At 38.4% G+C, this 19,602-nt stretch overlaps 1 protein-coding gene across 1 annotated transcript in view; it reads right to left on the minus strand.

Moving 5' to 3' along the window:
* Positions 1–19,602, minus strand: part of MCU (mitochondrial calcium uniporter) — a 237,261-nt gene that overhangs the window by 12,388 nt on the left and 205,271 nt on the right. Inside the window, exons 5-6 of the mRNA XM_049854829.1 lie at positions 10,820–10,980; positions 9,042–9,245 (exon numbers count right to left, since the gene is read on the minus strand). Of these exons, the coding sequence (XP_049710786.1) occupies positions 9,042–9,245; positions 10,820–10,980 (365 nt within the window). The remainder of the gene's footprint in view (positions 1–9,041; positions 9,246–10,819; positions 10,981–19,602) is intronic.

A 19,602-nucleotide genomic window follows, 5' to 3' on the forward strand; every position in this document is an offset into this window, starting at 1 on the left:
AAAAAGTTAGCCAGTTCGGTGTGTGTACACTAGTACTCTCTCATTTTTCTTTTATAAAAAAATGCTTTACTGAGATATAGTTCACATACCATACAACTCATCCATTTAAAGTACAACTTTGAATGGTTTTTAGTATATTCACAGAGTTGTACAACCATCGCTACAATAAATTTTAGGAGATGTTTATCATCCCCAAAAGAAACTTACCTTTTAGCAGTCACTTCTCATCTCACCCAACTCTGCCAGTACTAGGCAACCAATAACCTACTTTCTGTCTCTACAGATGTGCCTATTCTAGACATTTCATAAAAATGGAATCATATAACATGTGGCCTTTTGAGTTTGGTTTCTTTCACTCAGCACAATGTTTTCAAGGTCCATCTACCTTGTAGCATTTATCAGTACTTCATTTCTTTTTATTGATTAATAACATTCCATTGTATAGATATGCCTCATTTTATTTATTCATTCATCAATTGATGGACTTTTGGATTGTTTCCACTTTTTGGCTATTATGAACGTTCAGGTATGAGTTTTTGGGAAAACATATGCTTTCATCATATATATATAAAATTATGGTTTCAATTAGCATTTTCCTGATCACTCATGAGGCTGAGCTATCTTCATATATATTAGCCATTGCATATCATTTTTTATGATGTGCCTATTCAAATCTCTTGCTTTTTTAAAAAAAATTCATTTTGATTATGTCCTTTTCTTACTGATTTGTAGGGACTGCTCATATTATTCTGGATATGGATCCTTTAATGGATGTATGTACTGCAAATATCTCCTCCCAGACGGGTGTCTTTTAATAAACAGAGGTTCTTAATTTTAATGTAGTCTAATTTATCATTCTTATCCTTTATGGTTAGTACTTTTCATTCAGTTTACAAAGTTATTGCATATTCCTACAGTCATTAAAATACTCTTCTATATTATTTTCTAGGAGCTTCACTGTTGCCTTTCATATTTACATCTATAATCCGCTCAGAAATAATTTTTGTTTATAACGTAAAGATGGGGTCAAGTTTCACTTTTTCCACAGATATTCATTTTAGCAGCATTTATCAAAAAAGACTCTTCTCTTGGTAGTATCATCTTTTTAAAATTAAATGTTTATTTATATTGGGTCTGTTTCTCCACTCTTCTATTCATGTCTATTTGTCTATCCTTGTGCTACTGTCTCAATTACTGTAGTGTTATGTGGCGTAGTGGTTAAGTGCTATGGCTGCTAACCAAAGGGTCAGCAGTTCGAATCTGCCAGGCACTCCTTGGAAACTTTATGCAGCAAGTTCTACTCTCTCCTATTGGGTTGCTATGAGTTGGAATTGACTCAACGGCACTGGGTTTGATTTTTGGTTTTGATACAACTATAGTTGTAGTCTTCATGTATGATAGAGCAAGTCTTCTCATCTAGTTTTTTTTCGAGAGTTTACTGGCTTTCTTGGTCCTTCACATTTCTATATAATTTTAGAAGCAGTTTATTCAATTCTCTCCCTTTTACCCACCCCAAATCTGTTGGGATTTTGAATGGGGTTGCACTACGTCTAATAGATGAGTTTGAATAGAACTGCCATTTTCACAACACTGTTAAGAGCTTGGCTGCTAACAAAAAGGTCAGCAGTTCGAATCCACAAGCAGATCCTTGGAAACCCTATGGAGCAGTTCTACTCTGTCCTATAGGGTCACTATGAATTGGAATTGAAGGAAATTTTTTTTTTTTTTTTTAACTTTTAGTCTTCTAGTCCATGAACACAGTGTATCATTCAATTTATTAAGTCTCACTTAAATTTATATTTTTCTGCAGAGAGGTCTTACACATCTTTTCCTAAATTTATTTCTAGGTATTTTTTTACAAGTTACTTTAAGTTGAACCTTTTCAAAAGTTTCATTATCTGTTCGTTGGTGGCATATAAATATGCAGTTGGCTTTTGTATATTGACCTTGTATTCCTTAACCTTATGAAACTCACTTATTGATTCTAATCAATTATTTGTATTTTGCATTCTTTTATGTACAAAATCTTTCTAATCCTTATATCTTCTTCTTGCTCTCTGCACTGGCTAGGATCTCCTAATCAAACTTGAGTAGAAGTGGACTTTTACCCTCTTGTCAGACAATGCAGGGACTTTAGAACATATTAAGTCCATATTTCCCCTCCTGACTTATCTGCCATTGTTGTATATTTTAATTCTTTCTGTTTTTTAAATTCTACACGAGCTTATTATAATTGTTTTATACATTTAATATCAATTTAGATTCACTCACAGATTTACCATTTTCATTGGTCTCCATTCCTTCCCATTTTTCTGACTTTCCATCTGTGACAATTTTCCTTCTACCAAAAGAACATCCTTTAGTATTTCCTTTAATGCAGATCTGATGGTGATAAAGTCTCTTACTATTTGTCTGAAATGTCTTTCTTTTACTTTTTAAAAAATTGATGTGAAATTCATGTAACATAAAATTAACCATTGTAAAGTGAACAGTTCAGTTGCATTTAGTATATTCAAAACATTGTACAACCACCACCTCTACCTAGTTCCAAAGCATTTTCATCACTCTAAAAGAAAACCCTGTGTCCATTAAGCAGTTATTCCCCATCCCTTCTGTACCTCCACCGCCTGGCAACCACTAATCTGCTTTCTGTCTCTACAGATTTACCTATTCTGGATATTTCATATAAAAGGAATCATATAATATGTGACCTTTCACTTTGAGTTTTGAAGGATTTTTGCTGAGTACACAATTCTAAGTTGGCAGTTAATTTCTTCCAACACACTTAAGCAATTCCATTGTCTTCTGGCTTTCATTGTTACAGTGAAGAAGTCAGTTATCAGTCTGTCACTTTTTGGAAGGCTACCTTTTTCCCCCTTCTGCTGCTTTTAAGATTTTCCCCATTGTCTTTCGTTTTCTGAAGCTTTGCTATAATGTGTCTAGATGTGGATTATTATTAATTTTCTTTACATTGCGTGGTATTTGTTGAGGTTCTTAAACCTGTGAATTGATGTCTGATCATTTCAGAAAATTTTCAGCTCTTTAACATATTGTTTCTTCACATTCTTTCTCTCCTATTCTTCTGAGGCTCCAATGAAACTAAATATATATTAGACTTTTCACTGTATCTTTAATATGATCTGTTTGTTTTTGATGTCTGCAAAATTATTTTTGGAAATAATTTGAGGTTTAGGATAACGTTATCTCCTTCCAGGGATGATTTAAATTTTTTTTTTTTTTCTATCTGGAACCTGTGCAGATAAGCACTCTGGGATTACTAGTATTCTAGGATTACCTCTATTCAACCAGTAAGTCTGGTCTTTTTAATGAGTTTTATTCAACATTTTCACCCACTCTAACCAGGACCTTCTATTGTGCTCCTGGTCACAGTGGTCAGTGGTAGTAGCTGGGCACTATCTAGTTCTTCTGGTCTCAGGTTAGAGAAGGCTGTGGTTCATGTGCTGCCAAAAGGTTTAATACCACTATTTACGTACTTTGGCCCTTTGAGGGCCACAGCCTACTGTAATATCTAAGACGCTTTTATTCCCCCAAGAACCAATTTCCAACCCCTTGGGGGGCAACATTATTTCTGTTAAAAATGCATGGGCTAGGTTGTTGGATGGGTGATCCATATGCATGCTGAAGAGACCCTGACTGGCAATTCTTATTGTCAGGCTCGTTTCTTCCACAACAGAAATTGGTAGTCAGGTTTCACTGAAATATTGGTCAGTTAAATTCAATATTCTACTTGATTTTATGATTTCAAGGAACTTGTCATCTTCTAAGGATTCTTTGGAACTTAATATAGTATTGGGAGATATCTAGGTTGCTAACGAATACACCACCTCCTTGTAACAACAATTTAGAAGAATTTAAATGCTACTGAACAGGCATTTTGCTCTATGGATGTTAGTTACAGACATTGCTACAGGAAAAGAATATTTAATGTAGTTCTCTCTACTTTTTATTTTGTTACTGTTTTTCCTATTCGTGAGGGAATGAACTGTTTACAACTGCTGTTTTGCAACTTATCCCTTGGGAGCAGCAAGAATGTTTGGGAATCATACAAGTAGAGCATTTAACAAGTAGCACAGATAGGATTTTACAGATCCTACAGTATGATAAGGAAAAGGGAAAAAGTACTAGCACTGTGTTTAAATCTAATACTTGCATTAGTCCTTAGTTCAAGGAAACATTTACAAAAAAAGCAATAATTATGTTCCCAGCATGTTTCTGTTTTACTTAATAGGTGTTGTGTTGTTGTTAGGTGCTGTCAAGTCGGTTCTGACTCATAGAGACCCTACGCACAACAGAACGAAACACTGCCCAGTCCTGTGCCATCCTTACAATCGTTGTTATGCTTGAGCTCACTGTTGCAGCCACTGTGTCAATCCATCTCATTGAGGGTCTTCCTCTTTTCTGCTGACCCTGTACTCTGCCAAGCATGATGTCCTTCTTGAAGGACTGATCCCTCCTGACAACATGTCCAAAGCATGTAAGACGAAGTCTCGCCATACTTGCTTCTAAGGAGCATTCTGGCTGCACTTCCTCCAAGACAGATTTGTTCGTTCTTTTGGCAGTCCATGGTATATTCAATATTCTTCGCTAACTCCACAATACAAAGGCGTTAACTCTTGTTCGATCTTCCTTATTCATTGTCCAGCTTTTACACGCATATGATGCGACTGAAAATCCACGGCTTGGGTCAGGTGCGCCTTACTCTTCAGAGGGACACCTTTGCTCTTCAACACTTTAAAGAGATCCTTTGCAGCAGATTTACCTAATGCAACGCGTCTTTTGATTTCTTGACTGCTGCTTCCATGGCTGTTGATTGTGGATCCAAGTAAAATGAAATCCTTGACAACTTCAGCCTTTTCTCCATTTATCATGATGTTGCTCATTGGTCCAGTTGTGAGAATTTTTGTTTTCTTTATGTTGAGGTATAATCTATACTGAAGGCTGTGGTCTTTGATCTTCATTAGTAAGTGCTTCAAGTCCTCTTCACTTTCAGCAAGCAAGGTTGTCATCTGCATAATGCAGGTTGTTAATGAGTCTTCCTCCAATACTGATGCCCCGTTCTTCTTCATATAGTCCAGCTTCTCGGATTATTTGCTCAGCATACAGATTAAATAGATATGGTGAAAGAATACAACCAAGACGCACACCTTTCTTGACTTTAAACCAATCAGTATCCCCTTGTTCTGTCTGAACAACCACCTCTTGATGTATGTAAAGGTTCCTCATGAGCACAATTAAGTGTTCTGGAATTCCCATTCTTCGCAATGTTATCCACAGTTTGTTATAATCCACGCAGTCGAATGCCTTTACATAGTCAATAAAACACAGGTAAACATCCTTCTGGTATTCTCTGCTTTCAGCCAGGATCCATCTGACATCAGCAATGATATTCCTGGTTCCATGTCCTCTTCTGAAACCGGCCTGAATTTCTGGCAGTTCCCTGTCAATATACTGCTGCAGCCATTTCTGAATGATCTTCAGCAAAATTTTGCTTGCGTGTGATATTAATGATATTGTTCTATAATGTCCACATTCGGTTGAATCACCTTTCTTGGGAATAGGCATAAATATAGATCTCTTCCAGTTGGCCAGGAAGCTGTCTTCCATATTTCTTGGCATAGACGAGTGAGCACCTCCAGCGCTGCATCTGTTTGTTGAAACATCTCAATTGATATTCCATCATTTCCTGAAGCCTTGTTTTTTGCCAGTGTCTTCACAGCAGCTTGGACTTCTTCCTTCAGTACCATTGGTTCCTGATCATATGCCACCTCTTGAAATAGTAGAACATCAACTAATTCTTTTTGGTATAATGACTCTGTGTATTCCATCTTCTTTTGATGCTTCCTGCGTTGTTTAATATTTTTCCCATGGAATCCTTCACTGTTGCAACTTGAGGCTTGAATTTTTTCTTCAGTTCTTTCAGCTTGAGAAACGCCGAGCATGTTCTTCCCTTTTGGTTTGCCATCTCCAGCTCTTTGCACGTCATTATAATACTTGGTCTTCTTGAGAGGCCCTTTGAAATCTTCTGTTCAGTTCTTTTACTTCATCGATTCTTCCTTTTGTTTTAGCTGCTCGATGCTCAAGAGCAAGTTTCAGAGTCTCCTCTGACATCCATCTTGGTCTTTCTTTCCTGTCTTTTCAGTGACCTCTTGCTTTCTTCATGGATGATGTCCTTGATGTCATTCCACAACTCATCTGGTCTTCAGTCACTAGTATTCAATGTGTCAAATCTATTCTTGAGATGGTCTCTAAATTCAGGTGGGATATACTCAAGGTCATAGTTTGGCTCTCGTGGACTTGCTCTGATTTTCTTCAGTTTCAGCTTGAACTTGCATATGAGCAATTGATGGTCTGTTCCACAGTCGGCCCCTGGCCTCGTTCTGACTGGTGATATTGAGCTTTTCCATCGTCTCTTTCCACAGATGTAGTCAGTTTGATTTCTGTGTGTTCCATCTGGTGAGGTCCATGTGTACAGTATAGTCGCTGTTTATGTTGGTGAAAGAAGGTATTTTCAATGAAGAAGTCGTTGGTCTTGCAAAATTCTATCATTTGATCTCCTGCATTGTTTCTATCACCAAGGCCATATTTTCCAACTATTGATCCTTCGTCTTTGTTTCCAACTTTTGCATTCCAATTGCCAGTAATTATCAATGCATCTTGATTGCATGTTCAATCAATTTCAGACTGTAGCAGCTGATAAAAATCTTCTATTTCTTCATCTTTGGCCTTAGTGGTCGGTGCGTAAATTTGAAGAACAGTTGTATTAACTGGTCTTCCTTGTAGGCGTATGGATATTATCCTATCACTGACAGCGTTGTAATTCAGGATACATCTTGAAATGTTCTTTTTGACGATGAATGCAACACCATTCCTCTTCGAGTTGTCATTCCCAGCATAGTAGACTATATGACTGTCCGATTCAAAATGGCCAATACCAATCCATTTCAGCTCACTAATGCCTAGGATATCGATGTTTATGTGTTCCATTTAATTTTTGGTGATCTCCAATTTTCCTAGATTCATACTTCATACATTCCAGGTTGTGATTATTAATGGATGTTTGCAGCTGTTTCTTCTCATTTTGAGTAGTGCCACATCAGCAAATGAAGGCCCCAAAAGCTTGACTCCAACCACGTCATTAAGGTCGACTCTATTTTGAGGAGGCAGCTCTTCCCCAGTCATCTTTTGAGTGCCTTCCAACCTGGGGGGCTCATCTTCAAGTGCTGTATCAGACAATGTTCTGCTGCTATTCATAAGGCTTTCACTGGCTAATGCTTTTCAGAAGTAGACTGCTGGGTCCTTCTTTCTAGTCTGTCTTAGTCTGGAAGCTCAGCTGAAATCTGTCCTCCATGGGTGACCCTGCTGCAATCTAAATACTGGTGGCATAGCTTCCAGCATCACAGCAACACACAAGTCCCCACAGTACAAGAAAGTGACAGACACTTAATAGATAGCATGAGAAAAATGAAATGAGAAGCACAGTGTTCTACAGGAAATTAGAAGAGGGAGAGCTCAAAGCTGGCTGGAGAGAACTGGTCAAAGGTTCATGAATAATAAGCACTGAAGTAAACCTTGAGATATGACAGGTAGAGATCAACAGGGAGAATTTTCCCAGTTGAATGAAGATGTGAATTAAGGAATGAAGTGGTAGAAAAACTCACTGCATTTCTGGGGAGTAGTGAATGAATATAATTTGGTTTGTTTAAAACACAGGAAAAAAAAAATGAGTTGGAAGACATTTGGAAAAGACAGAGTAGAACCAGTTATGAATACTAGGCTAAGAAGTTTAGACTTCAATCAATAGATAAAAAAGAGGCCATTAAAGGTGTGTATGTATGTGAGAGAGGGAAAAAAAAAAAAAAAACAGAACAAAGCAAAAACAGGGAAAGAGGCATGTGCAAGCCTTGTCTGGAGCTGTGACTTGACAAAAGCGATCTGGTTGTTCAGTTTTGTTCACACAGGTGATTAGTATGAGCCAGCACTGGACTAGGTGCTGGGGACTCTGGGGAAACAAGGGTAGGTCTCTCTTTCCTATGAGACATGTTTGGGAGGCCCAGAGAGGTTAAACAGCCTTTACATGCTTTCATTTCCCCATGCATCAATAGGTCTATGACCACTGATCTAACAACCACAGGAAGAAAATGCCTATGTTCAATAGCAGCCTTATAAAAATATAAAAGAAGCAATGCTCAGCTTTGTTCTAATACCAAAGAAAACAGGGAAAGTTTGTCATATGTATCACCTGTTTCAAATGCTTGCTATTCAAAGAAGTGCCAGGTTGGATCTTTGGTGGTATCACACATATAATAATAAGTGATAATACATTGCTCATACTTCCTATGAATTTCCAAGCCACTTAAAATAGCAGTGGCAACCATAATTAGTTCTAGATATTGGTAATTAATAAATGTGCCTTGGTTGATAAAGAATAAGCCAAAATTAAAAAGTTATTATGCAATTTTTATCTTTTACATTAAGTAAAACACAAACAAAAGCTATACTCAACATACTTAGAAATATGCTGCCCAAAGTTTAGTTTTACTATTTGATTAGTTATCACCAATTCTACTATTCCAAGAATTCAATAAAAATAAAAAGCGTGGAACCTCCCCATCTGACTGTTAAATTAATTACACAGTACACGAAGGGCTGAGCCTCTTTACCTCAACGAATTATCCTACAGCTGATCACTCTCTTTTCCTCTTATTCTAGACCTTACTACCGTGTATTTTTGTGAATTTTTTCGTTTATGTGGCTCTGTAATAGTCTGTGAGCTCCATGGGGGCAGAGGCCATGTCTTATATTCATCTCTCTATATTTAGCACCTAGAATAGTATCTGATACATAATTGGCACATGTGTACATGTGTACACTCACACACACACAAACACACATACACAGACACACAGGCTAAATGAACACTTAAGGGGAACTGTCCTTAGAAAAGAGTGAGAAGAGAACTACTTTGATAATCCAAACTTCATTATTATCTTATAAAAAGTTACTTGGAGAGGAATTCTTACCTGGCGTGTCATTACAAAATATGCGTACATTGCCATGGCACTTCCATAAGTGATGAAGTAGGTGACTGGCTCCATGATGTCCCAGGAATATTCCCACCAGGTAAGCCGGGCCAAAATGCCAAACTGTGTGGCCATGTAGGCAAGTCCACCCCATAGTACCAAAGTGGTCCTCTTCTCAGCTTTTCTGCTAATCTCAATTCGTACCTATGGGACACACACGATCAGTAATAAGGCATTTTGATACAGAACCAATTTAAAGCTCTTATTTAAGCATCTATGTTCATTAAAGAAGCAGGGCTCATAATCAAGACACAAGTTAATCCCAGTTCTAGTAAACACAGTTTGTCTTCCTAAATAGTACCTGTAGTTTTTAGTGAACAAAATCTCTCATAGGAATAACTTTTTTTTTTTTTTAATAGAGCATTAGTGTTTTATGTTTCAACCTAGAAATGGCTGAAAATATCAGAGTGAATAAGTTACTTTCAACGGCTCTTCATCCAACCATGGGGATTACCTACTTTGAAGGAGAGATATTCTAACATTCTCTTACTATGGCTACAAGATTTAACCTGCTTTCGGTTTTTATTCAAAGGGCATACAAGGGAACATAAGAGGGTTGTTCTGAGGATTGAGTAAAAATTCCCCAAACACCACCCGTACCCACACCATTGCTGTCGAGTTGATTTTGATTCACAGCAACCCTACAGGACACGGTAGAACTGCCCCATAGGGTTTCCAAGGCTTTAATCTTTATGAAAGCAGACTGCCATTATCTCTCTTCCGCAGAGCAGCTGCTGGGTTCCAATTGCTGACCTTTCAGTTAGCAGATGAGTGCTTAACCACTGTGACACTAAGCCTTCTTTAAATAAAAATACTTAGCACAATTCCTGGCACACAGTAAATACTTAATAAATGATAATTATTTTGTTACAGCGGGTACACTAAAAAATGCTTTACATTTTGGAAGTACAAACTTAAATCTCATCCCCTTTCATGACAATTCCTCAGATTTAATTTATTACATTTCAATGGTCTTAAATTTAATTAGAAAACCCTGATATAAGTGTTTTTAAGGAAATCAGAAAAAATACAATATTGAGAGTATTTGTGTCCTTCCTTAATTTCTAATACAGAGTCTGATTTCTCAGAATGGAAACACCTGCATAATCATAATAAGGGAAATACATGTTCACTGCAAAAAATTCAGAAAAGTGCAAAGAAGAAAAACTTCTCTTATTTTTTACATATCATAATCCTGCTACTCTATCAACATTTTAGAATATATTCCTTTTTATGTATAAATGTGTATAGATATATACATAACATTTAAAAATTAGATCATAGTATGTATAGATTCATAATCTACTTTTCATAATATATCATGAATATCTTCCTACAGCGTATTAGAGCTGCAGTCATTTTACACAGCTGCAGAGTATTCCACATAACATTCATTCTTAACTTGGCTAAAATCATTATTCACTATCCTCAGAACCTTCCCTGATTAGCGGTTATTCCAATCTCTGTTTTAAAGGTAGTAAATATGGTCAAGGGTGGTGCACTCAGACCTCAAAACTCCATCTATGATCAAGGCTCCAAACTATTCTTTTTTAAATCCTTTGTTAGCCTTGACTGGAACTTTTTCATGGTTCAGTTTCATAAACTAGTGGAGTTTTAATTGACACAGCTCAATCACAAAAAACTTGGAGGAATAAAAGGAAGCATATATGCTCCGGAAAAAAATACAGCTGGAGAGACTCTGAGGTCTGAATGTCCACCTTTTCCAGGGGAGCCAGTTGCTCTTTGAGATCCTCTAGCCGTTCGATAAGCTCCCTTTCCTTGTTTAACTGGTGCTGCTCAATGCAGAGTGTGGTGTACAGCTGCTGGACCAGCGTCTTCACGTCGTTCAGCGTTGCTGCATTTTCGTGGCTTAAGAGGTCTGAAAGAAAGGGAGTAAAAAGTTTAAAAATTAAGTCATGCCTTAAGTCAAGAGTTGCTATTCCTGAGGCCTTTGGACAGTAAGAACAAAGCAGATTCATACACTGTAGTAATTTTACAATTACACAGTGTATATTCTCGGATGTCTAAATGTTACAAATGAGGCTACAGTTAACATTAATAAAAATATTGCAAAAACAATAATCTTCATTAGCTAGACAAAAAATTAAAGCAATATATTAAAAATTTATATAGATAAGTTTAGAATCAATGTAATTAAAATGTTTATTAAAATGCTGATCTATAATTTTTCTGTGGCCTTGACATTTTCATTGATGATTTTTCCCTTTAGTAATTCCTGAGGAAAAATTTCTAGTATTCCAAAATTGCAAACACAAAGTTATTTAAACATTAAAAAAAATACATCTTATTGTGTTTTTGGTGACAGTTTACACAGCAAATTAGGTTCCCATTTAACAATTTCTGCTTATGTTGTTCAGTAACATTGGTTACATTTTTCACAATGTGTCAACATTCTCATTATTTCCATTCTGGTTGTTCTGTCTCCTTTAATCTACCTTCCCTATTTTCCATTACCTTTTCATCTTTGCTTTAGGGTAAATGTTGACCATTTGGTCTCATACAGATGATTTTTTTAAGAAGCAGAGTACTCATGAGTGACATTATTTATTTTATGAGCCAACTAGTTATTTGGCTGAAAAGTGACCTCTGGGAGTGGTTTCAGTTCCAAGTTTAAAGGGTATCTCAGTGACAGTCTCGGGGGTTCCTTCAGTTTCTACCAGTCTAGTAAGCCTGGCCTTTTTTTTTTAGAATTTGAGTTTTGTTCTACATTTTTCTCCCATTCTACCTGGGACCATCTATTGTGTCCCTAGTCAGAATGGTCAGTAGTGGTATCTGGGCACCACCTAGTTCTTCTGGTCTCAGGATAGATGAGGCCATGGTTCGTGTGGGCTATTAGTCTTATAGACTAGTTTCTTCTTTGAGTCTTTGGTTTCCTTCTTTCTCTTTTCTCAGTTGAGAAGGGGCCAGTAGTTGTATCTTAGATGGCTGCTCACAAGCTTTTAAAACCCCAGATGCTACTACCAAACTAGGCTGTAGAACATTATCTTTATGAACTATGTTATGCCAATTGACTGAGTTGTCCCCCAAGACTATGGCCCTAAGCCTTCAGACTCAGTAAACCAGTCCTGTGAGATATTTGGTTATGTCTAGGAAGGCTCCATAACTGTGCCCTGTATGTGCTTTATCACATACATGAAAATACATTTAACATACACAAACATGTATATACATACGCCTATAGATACACCTGGAAACCCTGGTGGTGTAGTGGTTAAGTGCTGTAGCAGCTAACCAAAAGGTCGGCAGTTTGAATCCACCAGGTGCTCCTTGGAAACTCTATGGGGCAGTTCTACTCTGTCCTATAGGGTCACTATGAGTCAGAATCAACTCTATGGCAACGGGTTTGATTTTATAGGCACGTGCACATGTATATACACACATATTCCTTACTATACACATATATGCATATGTATCTACCTATGTAACCTCACATGTATCTTTTGGTTGTTATTGGTGTTGCAAAATTGTATATGTTATAGCATTTACCAAAAATGTCCCTCATTCTTGTGTATTTCTTAACATCATCATTTATCTTGGTCAAGTTGTGCATAATTCACTCACATTCAGTACTGCTTTTCCCATCACCAAAAATAACAAGTGCCTACCATCTAGACAGGAACTCCCCCTCCCTCCTCTTGCCAATAATCTTAATCCTTATTGCTATCATAGTCTTTACATATTCCCCCTAGCATATCAACCTTTATTTATTTCTGTTGCAGAAAGATACAGACTAGCTGGATGGTTCTCAATAACATGCTCTAAAGGGCATTAAATTATGAGAAGATTGGAAGGGTGAAAGATTAAATCCTGTGATTCAATATCCTCTTCTGGGAGTACCATGTGTTTCCAGAAATCTAAAAATTAGGTTTTGAGAATCTAATAAAAACTTAGCTGATTTCAGCTGTGAAAGAATTAAAAAAAAAAAAAAAAAAGGTCACCAGAAGTAAAGCTTTTGTTTCAGAATCTTATTAGTCTTAAATGTGACATTTTGTTAGATACAGTGTAAGGGGAGCCCTCTTCTATCCAAACAAACCATAGGCAGAATTTACCATGTATTTCAAATATTCTTCAAGGATGTCCTCTTGTACTGTTATTACAGCAATTCAATCAATAAAAAAATTCAAATAAGGGTAGAAAACTAGATTACAGAAGAGCTGATACAGTAAAATGGGGGGAATAGCACCAAGCACAGCATCTTGCATGCTTCAGTAAATGTGTGCTGAATTAATGGGAACAGATAAACGCAGGAAAACTTTGAGTTCCAGATGTTATCTATGTCATCAGGATCTTAATTTGTACTAAAGCTGAAGCGTACATTTGCATACTGCTTTAAACTTTCCAAAGTTACCAGAAGAGGACACCGAGCTAGAAGGCTGAAGTTACTTGTCCAGAATGTCACAGTGAACAGTGGAGTCCATGCCTCCTGACTGCCAGGCAAGCTCAGTCCCCTTTCAAAAGAACAATTCCTTACGTAGGTATAACTATGTGTAACAAAACTCTTTCACATATATTATCCCAAGTTCTCCTCACAGTAATGGCATGAGTAAGCACGGCACCCACAATTCAGAAATGAAGAATTTGAGTCCCAGAGAAAAAATATTAACAACAAATTTAAAGTTACTTACTGATCTAGTTACTACAAAGGGAAATTAAGAAAAAAAGGAAGGAAGGGAAGAAAGGAAGAAGGAGGAAAGGGAGGGAGAGAAGAAGAAAGGAAAGAGGGAGGGAAGAAGGAACCAAATCAAATAGAAACTCTCTTTTCCCTTTCCTAATGAAGCATAAAAGCAAAAAACAAACAAAACTCGTTGCTATCTCGTTGATTCTGACTTGTAACGACATTACAGAGCAGAGGAAAACTACCCTATAGGTTTCCAAGACTGTAATCTTTATGGAGGCAGATTGCCACATTTTTGTCCTACACAGCAGCTGGTGGGTTCGAACCTCTGACCTTTCAGTTAGCAGCTATGTACACCACGAGGGCTCCTTCAATGATGCATGGACATATGAAAAAAGGAAAACCATAACCTGAGGATTTATAAAATCTGAAATCAGGCTTGGCCTTTGGTATGCCAAAAAATAAGTTTCTATTTTCTATTAGGACATCATTCACTGAAGACTTGTTGGTTTAGAAATTAATATGTATATTATGAGTTCTGCTGTGTAGAAATTTTATTTTTTATATAAATCTTCTTATTTTATAGCTTCTGAGTTTTATGTCATAGTTAGAAAGGTCTTTCTCACCCCAAGGTTTTGATTCTCTCAGTACTTTTAGTATTTATTTTTCTTCTTTAAAGTGTAGGTTTTTGATCCAAATATCCTTTAACACAGTAACTCCACTTCTAGGTATTTTTCCTACATAAACACTTATATACTTGATAAATGACATACATTCAAGGTTATTAGTTGCTATAATACACATCAGTGATGAAGTGAAAGAGCTGAACAGAAGATTTCGAAGGGTGGCTCAAGAAGACAAAGTATTATGATGACATCTGCAAGGACCTGCAGATAGAAAGCCAAAAGGGAAAAACACACTCAGCATTTCTCAAGCTGAAAGAACTAAAGAAAAAATTCAAGCCTCGAGTTGCACTTCTAAGGATTCTACGGGGAAAATATTAAACGATGCAGGAAGCATCAAAAGAAGATGGAAGGAATACACAGAGTCTCTATACCAAAAAGAATTGGTCAAAGTTCAACCATTTCAAGTGGTAACATATGATCAGGAAATGATGGTACTAAAGGAAGAAGTCCAAGCTACACTGAAGGCACTGGCAAGAAACAAGGCTTCAGTAATTGACTGAACAGCAATTGAGATGTTTCAACAAATGGATGCAGCACTGAAGTGCTCACTTGTCTATGCCAAGAAATTTGGAAGACAGCTACCTGGGCATACGGATGCCCATTCCCAAGAAAGGTGATCCAACCGAATGCAGAAATTATCAAACAATATCATTAATATCAAATAAAAGCAAAATTTTGCTAAAGAGCATTCAAAAACACTACAGCAATGTATCAACAGGAAACTGCCAGAAATTCAAGCCGGATTTCGAAGAGGACATGGAACCAGGGATATTATTGCTGAATCAGATGGATCCAGGCTGAAAGCAGAGAATACCAGAAAAATGTTTACCTGTGTTTTATTGACTATGCTAAGGGATTTGGCTGTGTGGATCATAATAAATTATAAGTAACACTGCAGAATTCTGAAACATTTAATTGTGTTCAAGAGGAATCTGTACATGGATCAAGAGACAGTCATTCAAACAGAACAAGGGCATACTGCATGGCTGAAAGTTAGGAAAGGTGAGCTTCAGGGTGTATCTTTTCACCATACCTATTCAATCTGTGGAAACCCTGGTGGCGTAGTGGTTAAGTGCTGTGGCTGCTAACCAAAGGGTTGGCAGTTCGAATCCGCCAGGCGCTCCCTGGAAACTCTATGGAGCAGTTCTACTCTGTCCTATAGGGTCGCTATGAGTCGGAATCAACTCAACGGCACTGGGTTTGGGTTTCGTTTTTTTTATTCAATCTGTATGCTGAGGAAATAATCTGAGACGCTGGACTATATGAATAAGGAGGCATCAGGATTCGAGGAAGACTCATTAACAACCTGTGTTACGCAGATGACACAACCTTGCTTGCTGAAAGTGAAGACAACTTGAAGCACTTACTGACGAAGATCAAAGACCACAGCCTTCAGTATGGATTGCACCTCAACAAAAAGAAAACAAAAATCCAGAGACTTACGGCCAACATAGTGCCACAGACAGAAGCACCGTGCCATCCCTTCACAACAAAGACCCGAAAAACTAAGTAAAATGAGACAAACATCACTCCTGGAACCTGAGGTCCCAATGAAGAGATAGAGAACTTAGCCAAGCACCGAATGGAATAAGAAACTGACAGAGCACAGAGAGAGAAGAGAGATATGTGCAGAGGGCCCCATTACCTAACATAGCACAGATCCATCATCTTGGATGCCAGTCGGGAATCCGCAGACAGGCAGCACGGGAAAGCAGCTTTGCAGAACTTCCAGCAGGAGACAGAGCACCCGGTAACCAGCAATACACACTTTCCCACTCCCCATTCTCTCCCCACTGCTCTACCTCTGAGCTTCCTGGCTGGTGTCTGGGCCGGCCCGGAAGTGCAGCATCGGTGCCGCTTGGGTTTGCTCCACCCATGTCGGAGATCAGAGAACAGGAAGTACGGGAAAGCAGCTTCAGGAAGCTCCCAACAGGAGTCAGAGCATCTGGTAACGAGTGACATATGCTTTCCTAGCCCACCCCCTTCTTCTCATCACCCGCCTCTTCGGCCTCCTCTGCTTCCCACCAGCCACAGTCTCTTGGCTGGGAGGCAAATGCTTTGGCCTCAGGCTGCTTGGATTCACCCTGCCCACACTGGCTGGGCCCCTGAGCTGGTGCTGGTTCTGTCTCTTTTGGTTTTTTCTGTGCCTCCTACCACCTCCCCCTCCTTTTCTGGAACACATGGCTCCATGTGCCATCTTTGTGTCTTCTTGAAAGGTTGTGCAGCCATGCTAAACTGGGGAACCACTCCCCCGGCTGGGGACACCACGCTGGTGGGATCCCTGGGGCTTTTTTTTGTTTTGCTTTGTTCTGTTTTTTCTTTTCACATCTTGGAAGCCGCTTCCAGCCGGGCTGCATTGCACAGCTTAGGAGCCACTCCCCCAATCTGTGCAGCCACGTAGGTGGAATCCCTGGGAGCATTTCTTTTTTTCTTCTTTCTTTCTCTCTCTTTTTTTTTCTTTCCTCTCTCCTTTTCCCTTTCTGTAGCTACATATCTCAGTTCTCGTCTGTCTACACTTCTTTTCCTGTCTCCTGAATACTTTGTGCTGTGTGACATCTATACCCCCCCAACCACACTATACTGCGCAGCCTAGGAGCCACTTCCCCAGTCTTAGGAGCCCCACCGGGGGGACTCTGGGACTCCAGGGAGCTTTTCTTTTCCAAATTTTTATCTAGTTATTTTTTCTTTTCTCCATTTCTTGGTTTCTCATCCCTCCACTCCAATGGCAACCTTCCTTAGCACTTTTTTTTTCCCTCTTTCTTTCTTTGCTTGTTTTTGGCTCCTGTTTTTCTCTCCTCTCTCTGTTCTTTCCCACACCTCTAATTAGCTCCACACATCACAATCTCCCCCTTCTTTCCTGCCTACCTGCACCGTGCACTGAACATCACACTCCCCAGCAGCACAGGCATGGCCTACTGGAACCTGCCTAACACTGATTCCTGTCAGCCCTAGTATGTGCCACAAACAACACAGCTGGAAGCCCCTCCCCTTCAGCTGGACCTGCTCTGCTGCACCATAGCTGAATGACTGGCCCTGCCCATTGGACAAGGAGGTGAAAAGTATTCTGACTATAGACGAGCAAACAACAAAGAACCCACGGCCTGCCTACTCAGACATAAGCAAATTAAACAAAAAAGCAGGACGAAACAAACAAATCTATAATCAAGAAATGAAGAAAATACTCAATGTCCTGAAGACAGCAGACAATATCAAAACATATAAAAAAACAGGACAGAATGTATCCAGTAGGCGTCCAAAATAAAACACCAGATGACATTCCAGTAGAAGAAAAGGCACTAGAACTACCTGACAGGGAATTCAAATCTCTAATATTCAGAGCAATCCAAGAATTGAAGCAAAAAGCAGACAAAAATTAGGAAAAAAATAGACAAATTTTTGGAAAACGCAGACAAATTCATGGAAAATACAGACCAAAAAAATGGAACAATTCAGGAAAGTAATATAGGAACAAAATGCCGAAATAAATTCACAACTAGAAACCATAAAAAAACAACAATTAGAAATCCAAAAGATAACAAGAGTTTGGAAATAGATAGTGTCATAGAAGGGCTGAGGAGTAGGTTTGAAACAATGGAAGACAGAAGCAGCAAAACTGAAGACAAACACTTGCCTACAACTCTGAGGAAAAATCAGAAAAAAGAATGAAGAAAAATGAAGAAACCCTGAGAATTATGTGGGATACAATCAACAGCAAAAATGGCAAGTGACTGCAGTTCTAGAACAGGGAGAGAAAACAGAAAACACAGAGAGGATCATTGAAGAACTGCTGACAGAAAACTTCCCTAATATGAATGATGAAAGGCTGACCATCCAAGAAGCTCAACGAACCCCATATAGGATAGACCCCAAAAGAAAAACACCAAGGCATATCATAATCACACTCACTAAAACCAAAGACAAAGAAAAAAATCCTTCAAGCAGCTTGAGAAAAACAAAAAGTCACATACAGAGGAGAAGCAATAAGACTAAGCTCTGATTATTCGACAGAAACCATGCAGGCAAGAAGGCAATGGGATGATGTATATAAAAATTTGAAAGAAAAAAATTGCCAACTGAGAATAATATATCCTGCAAAATTTTTGTTCAAATATGATGGTGAAATTGACATCCCCAGATAAATGGAAATTAACGGAATAGGTAAAAACCAAACCAAACTCACAAGAATTATTAAAGGGAGTCCTTTGGTCTGAGAACAAACATCAGACCACAGCCTGAATCTAGGATGCAAGATTGTACCAGCCAGATACCAACCTAGGAAATGAACCCTCAAGGACTAACCAAAACCAAACGAATTGCAACAGGGAACCAGAAAGGTTAATTTGTAAATGACGACAACGTCAGAATGATAAAAGAGGGAATAAACAGTATAGGTATAAAACTCTCTAATGGAGAGGAAGGCAAGGTAATACCAAGTAATAATAGACTGGTTCAAACCTAGGAAGATATGGGTAAATTTCAAGGTAAGCACAAACAGAGTTAATAAACCTACTCATCAAAATAAAGAAGAAAAACAAAGTCTCAATAAAAACAAAATCTACAAAAACAGAAGAAATGAAAAAGAAATCCACAAACAAAAGGAGCTCAGCACAGGACATTATGCTGAGTGAAATAAGTCAATCACAAAAGGACAAATATTGTATGAGACCACTACTGTAAAAACTCATAAACTGTTTACATACAAAAAGAAACAATATTTGATGGTTATGAGGGAGGGGAGGGGGTGATGGAAAAACACTTAATAGACAAAAGATATGTGGTAACTTCGGTGAAGGGTAAGATAGTACAGAATACTGGGGAAGCTCACTCAACCTGTACAAGGCAAAGCCATGGTAGCTCCATACACACATCCAAACTCCCTGACGGACCGAATTGCTGGGCTGAGGACTGTGGGGACCATGGTCTCCAGGCATATCTAGCTCAATTGGCATAACAGAGTTTATAAAGAAAATGTTCGACATTCTACTTTGGTGAGTAGCATCTGGGGTCTTAAAAGCCTGTGAACAGCCATCTAGGATACTCCACTGGTCTCACCCCTTTGGGAGCAAGGAAGAATGACAAAAACTAAAGACACAAGGGAAAGATTACTCCAAAGGACTAATGGACCACATCTACCATGGCCTCCACCAGACTGAGTCCAGTACAATGAAATGGTGCCTGG

This window comes from Elephas maximus, chromosome 16 (genome assembly GCF_024166365.1).
Source record: "Elephas maximus indicus isolate mEleMax1 chromosome 16, mEleMax1 primary haplotype, whole genome shotgun sequence".
Taxonomy (NCBI): domain Eukaryota; kingdom Metazoa; phylum Chordata; class Mammalia; order Proboscidea; family Elephantidae; genus Elephas; species Elephas maximus.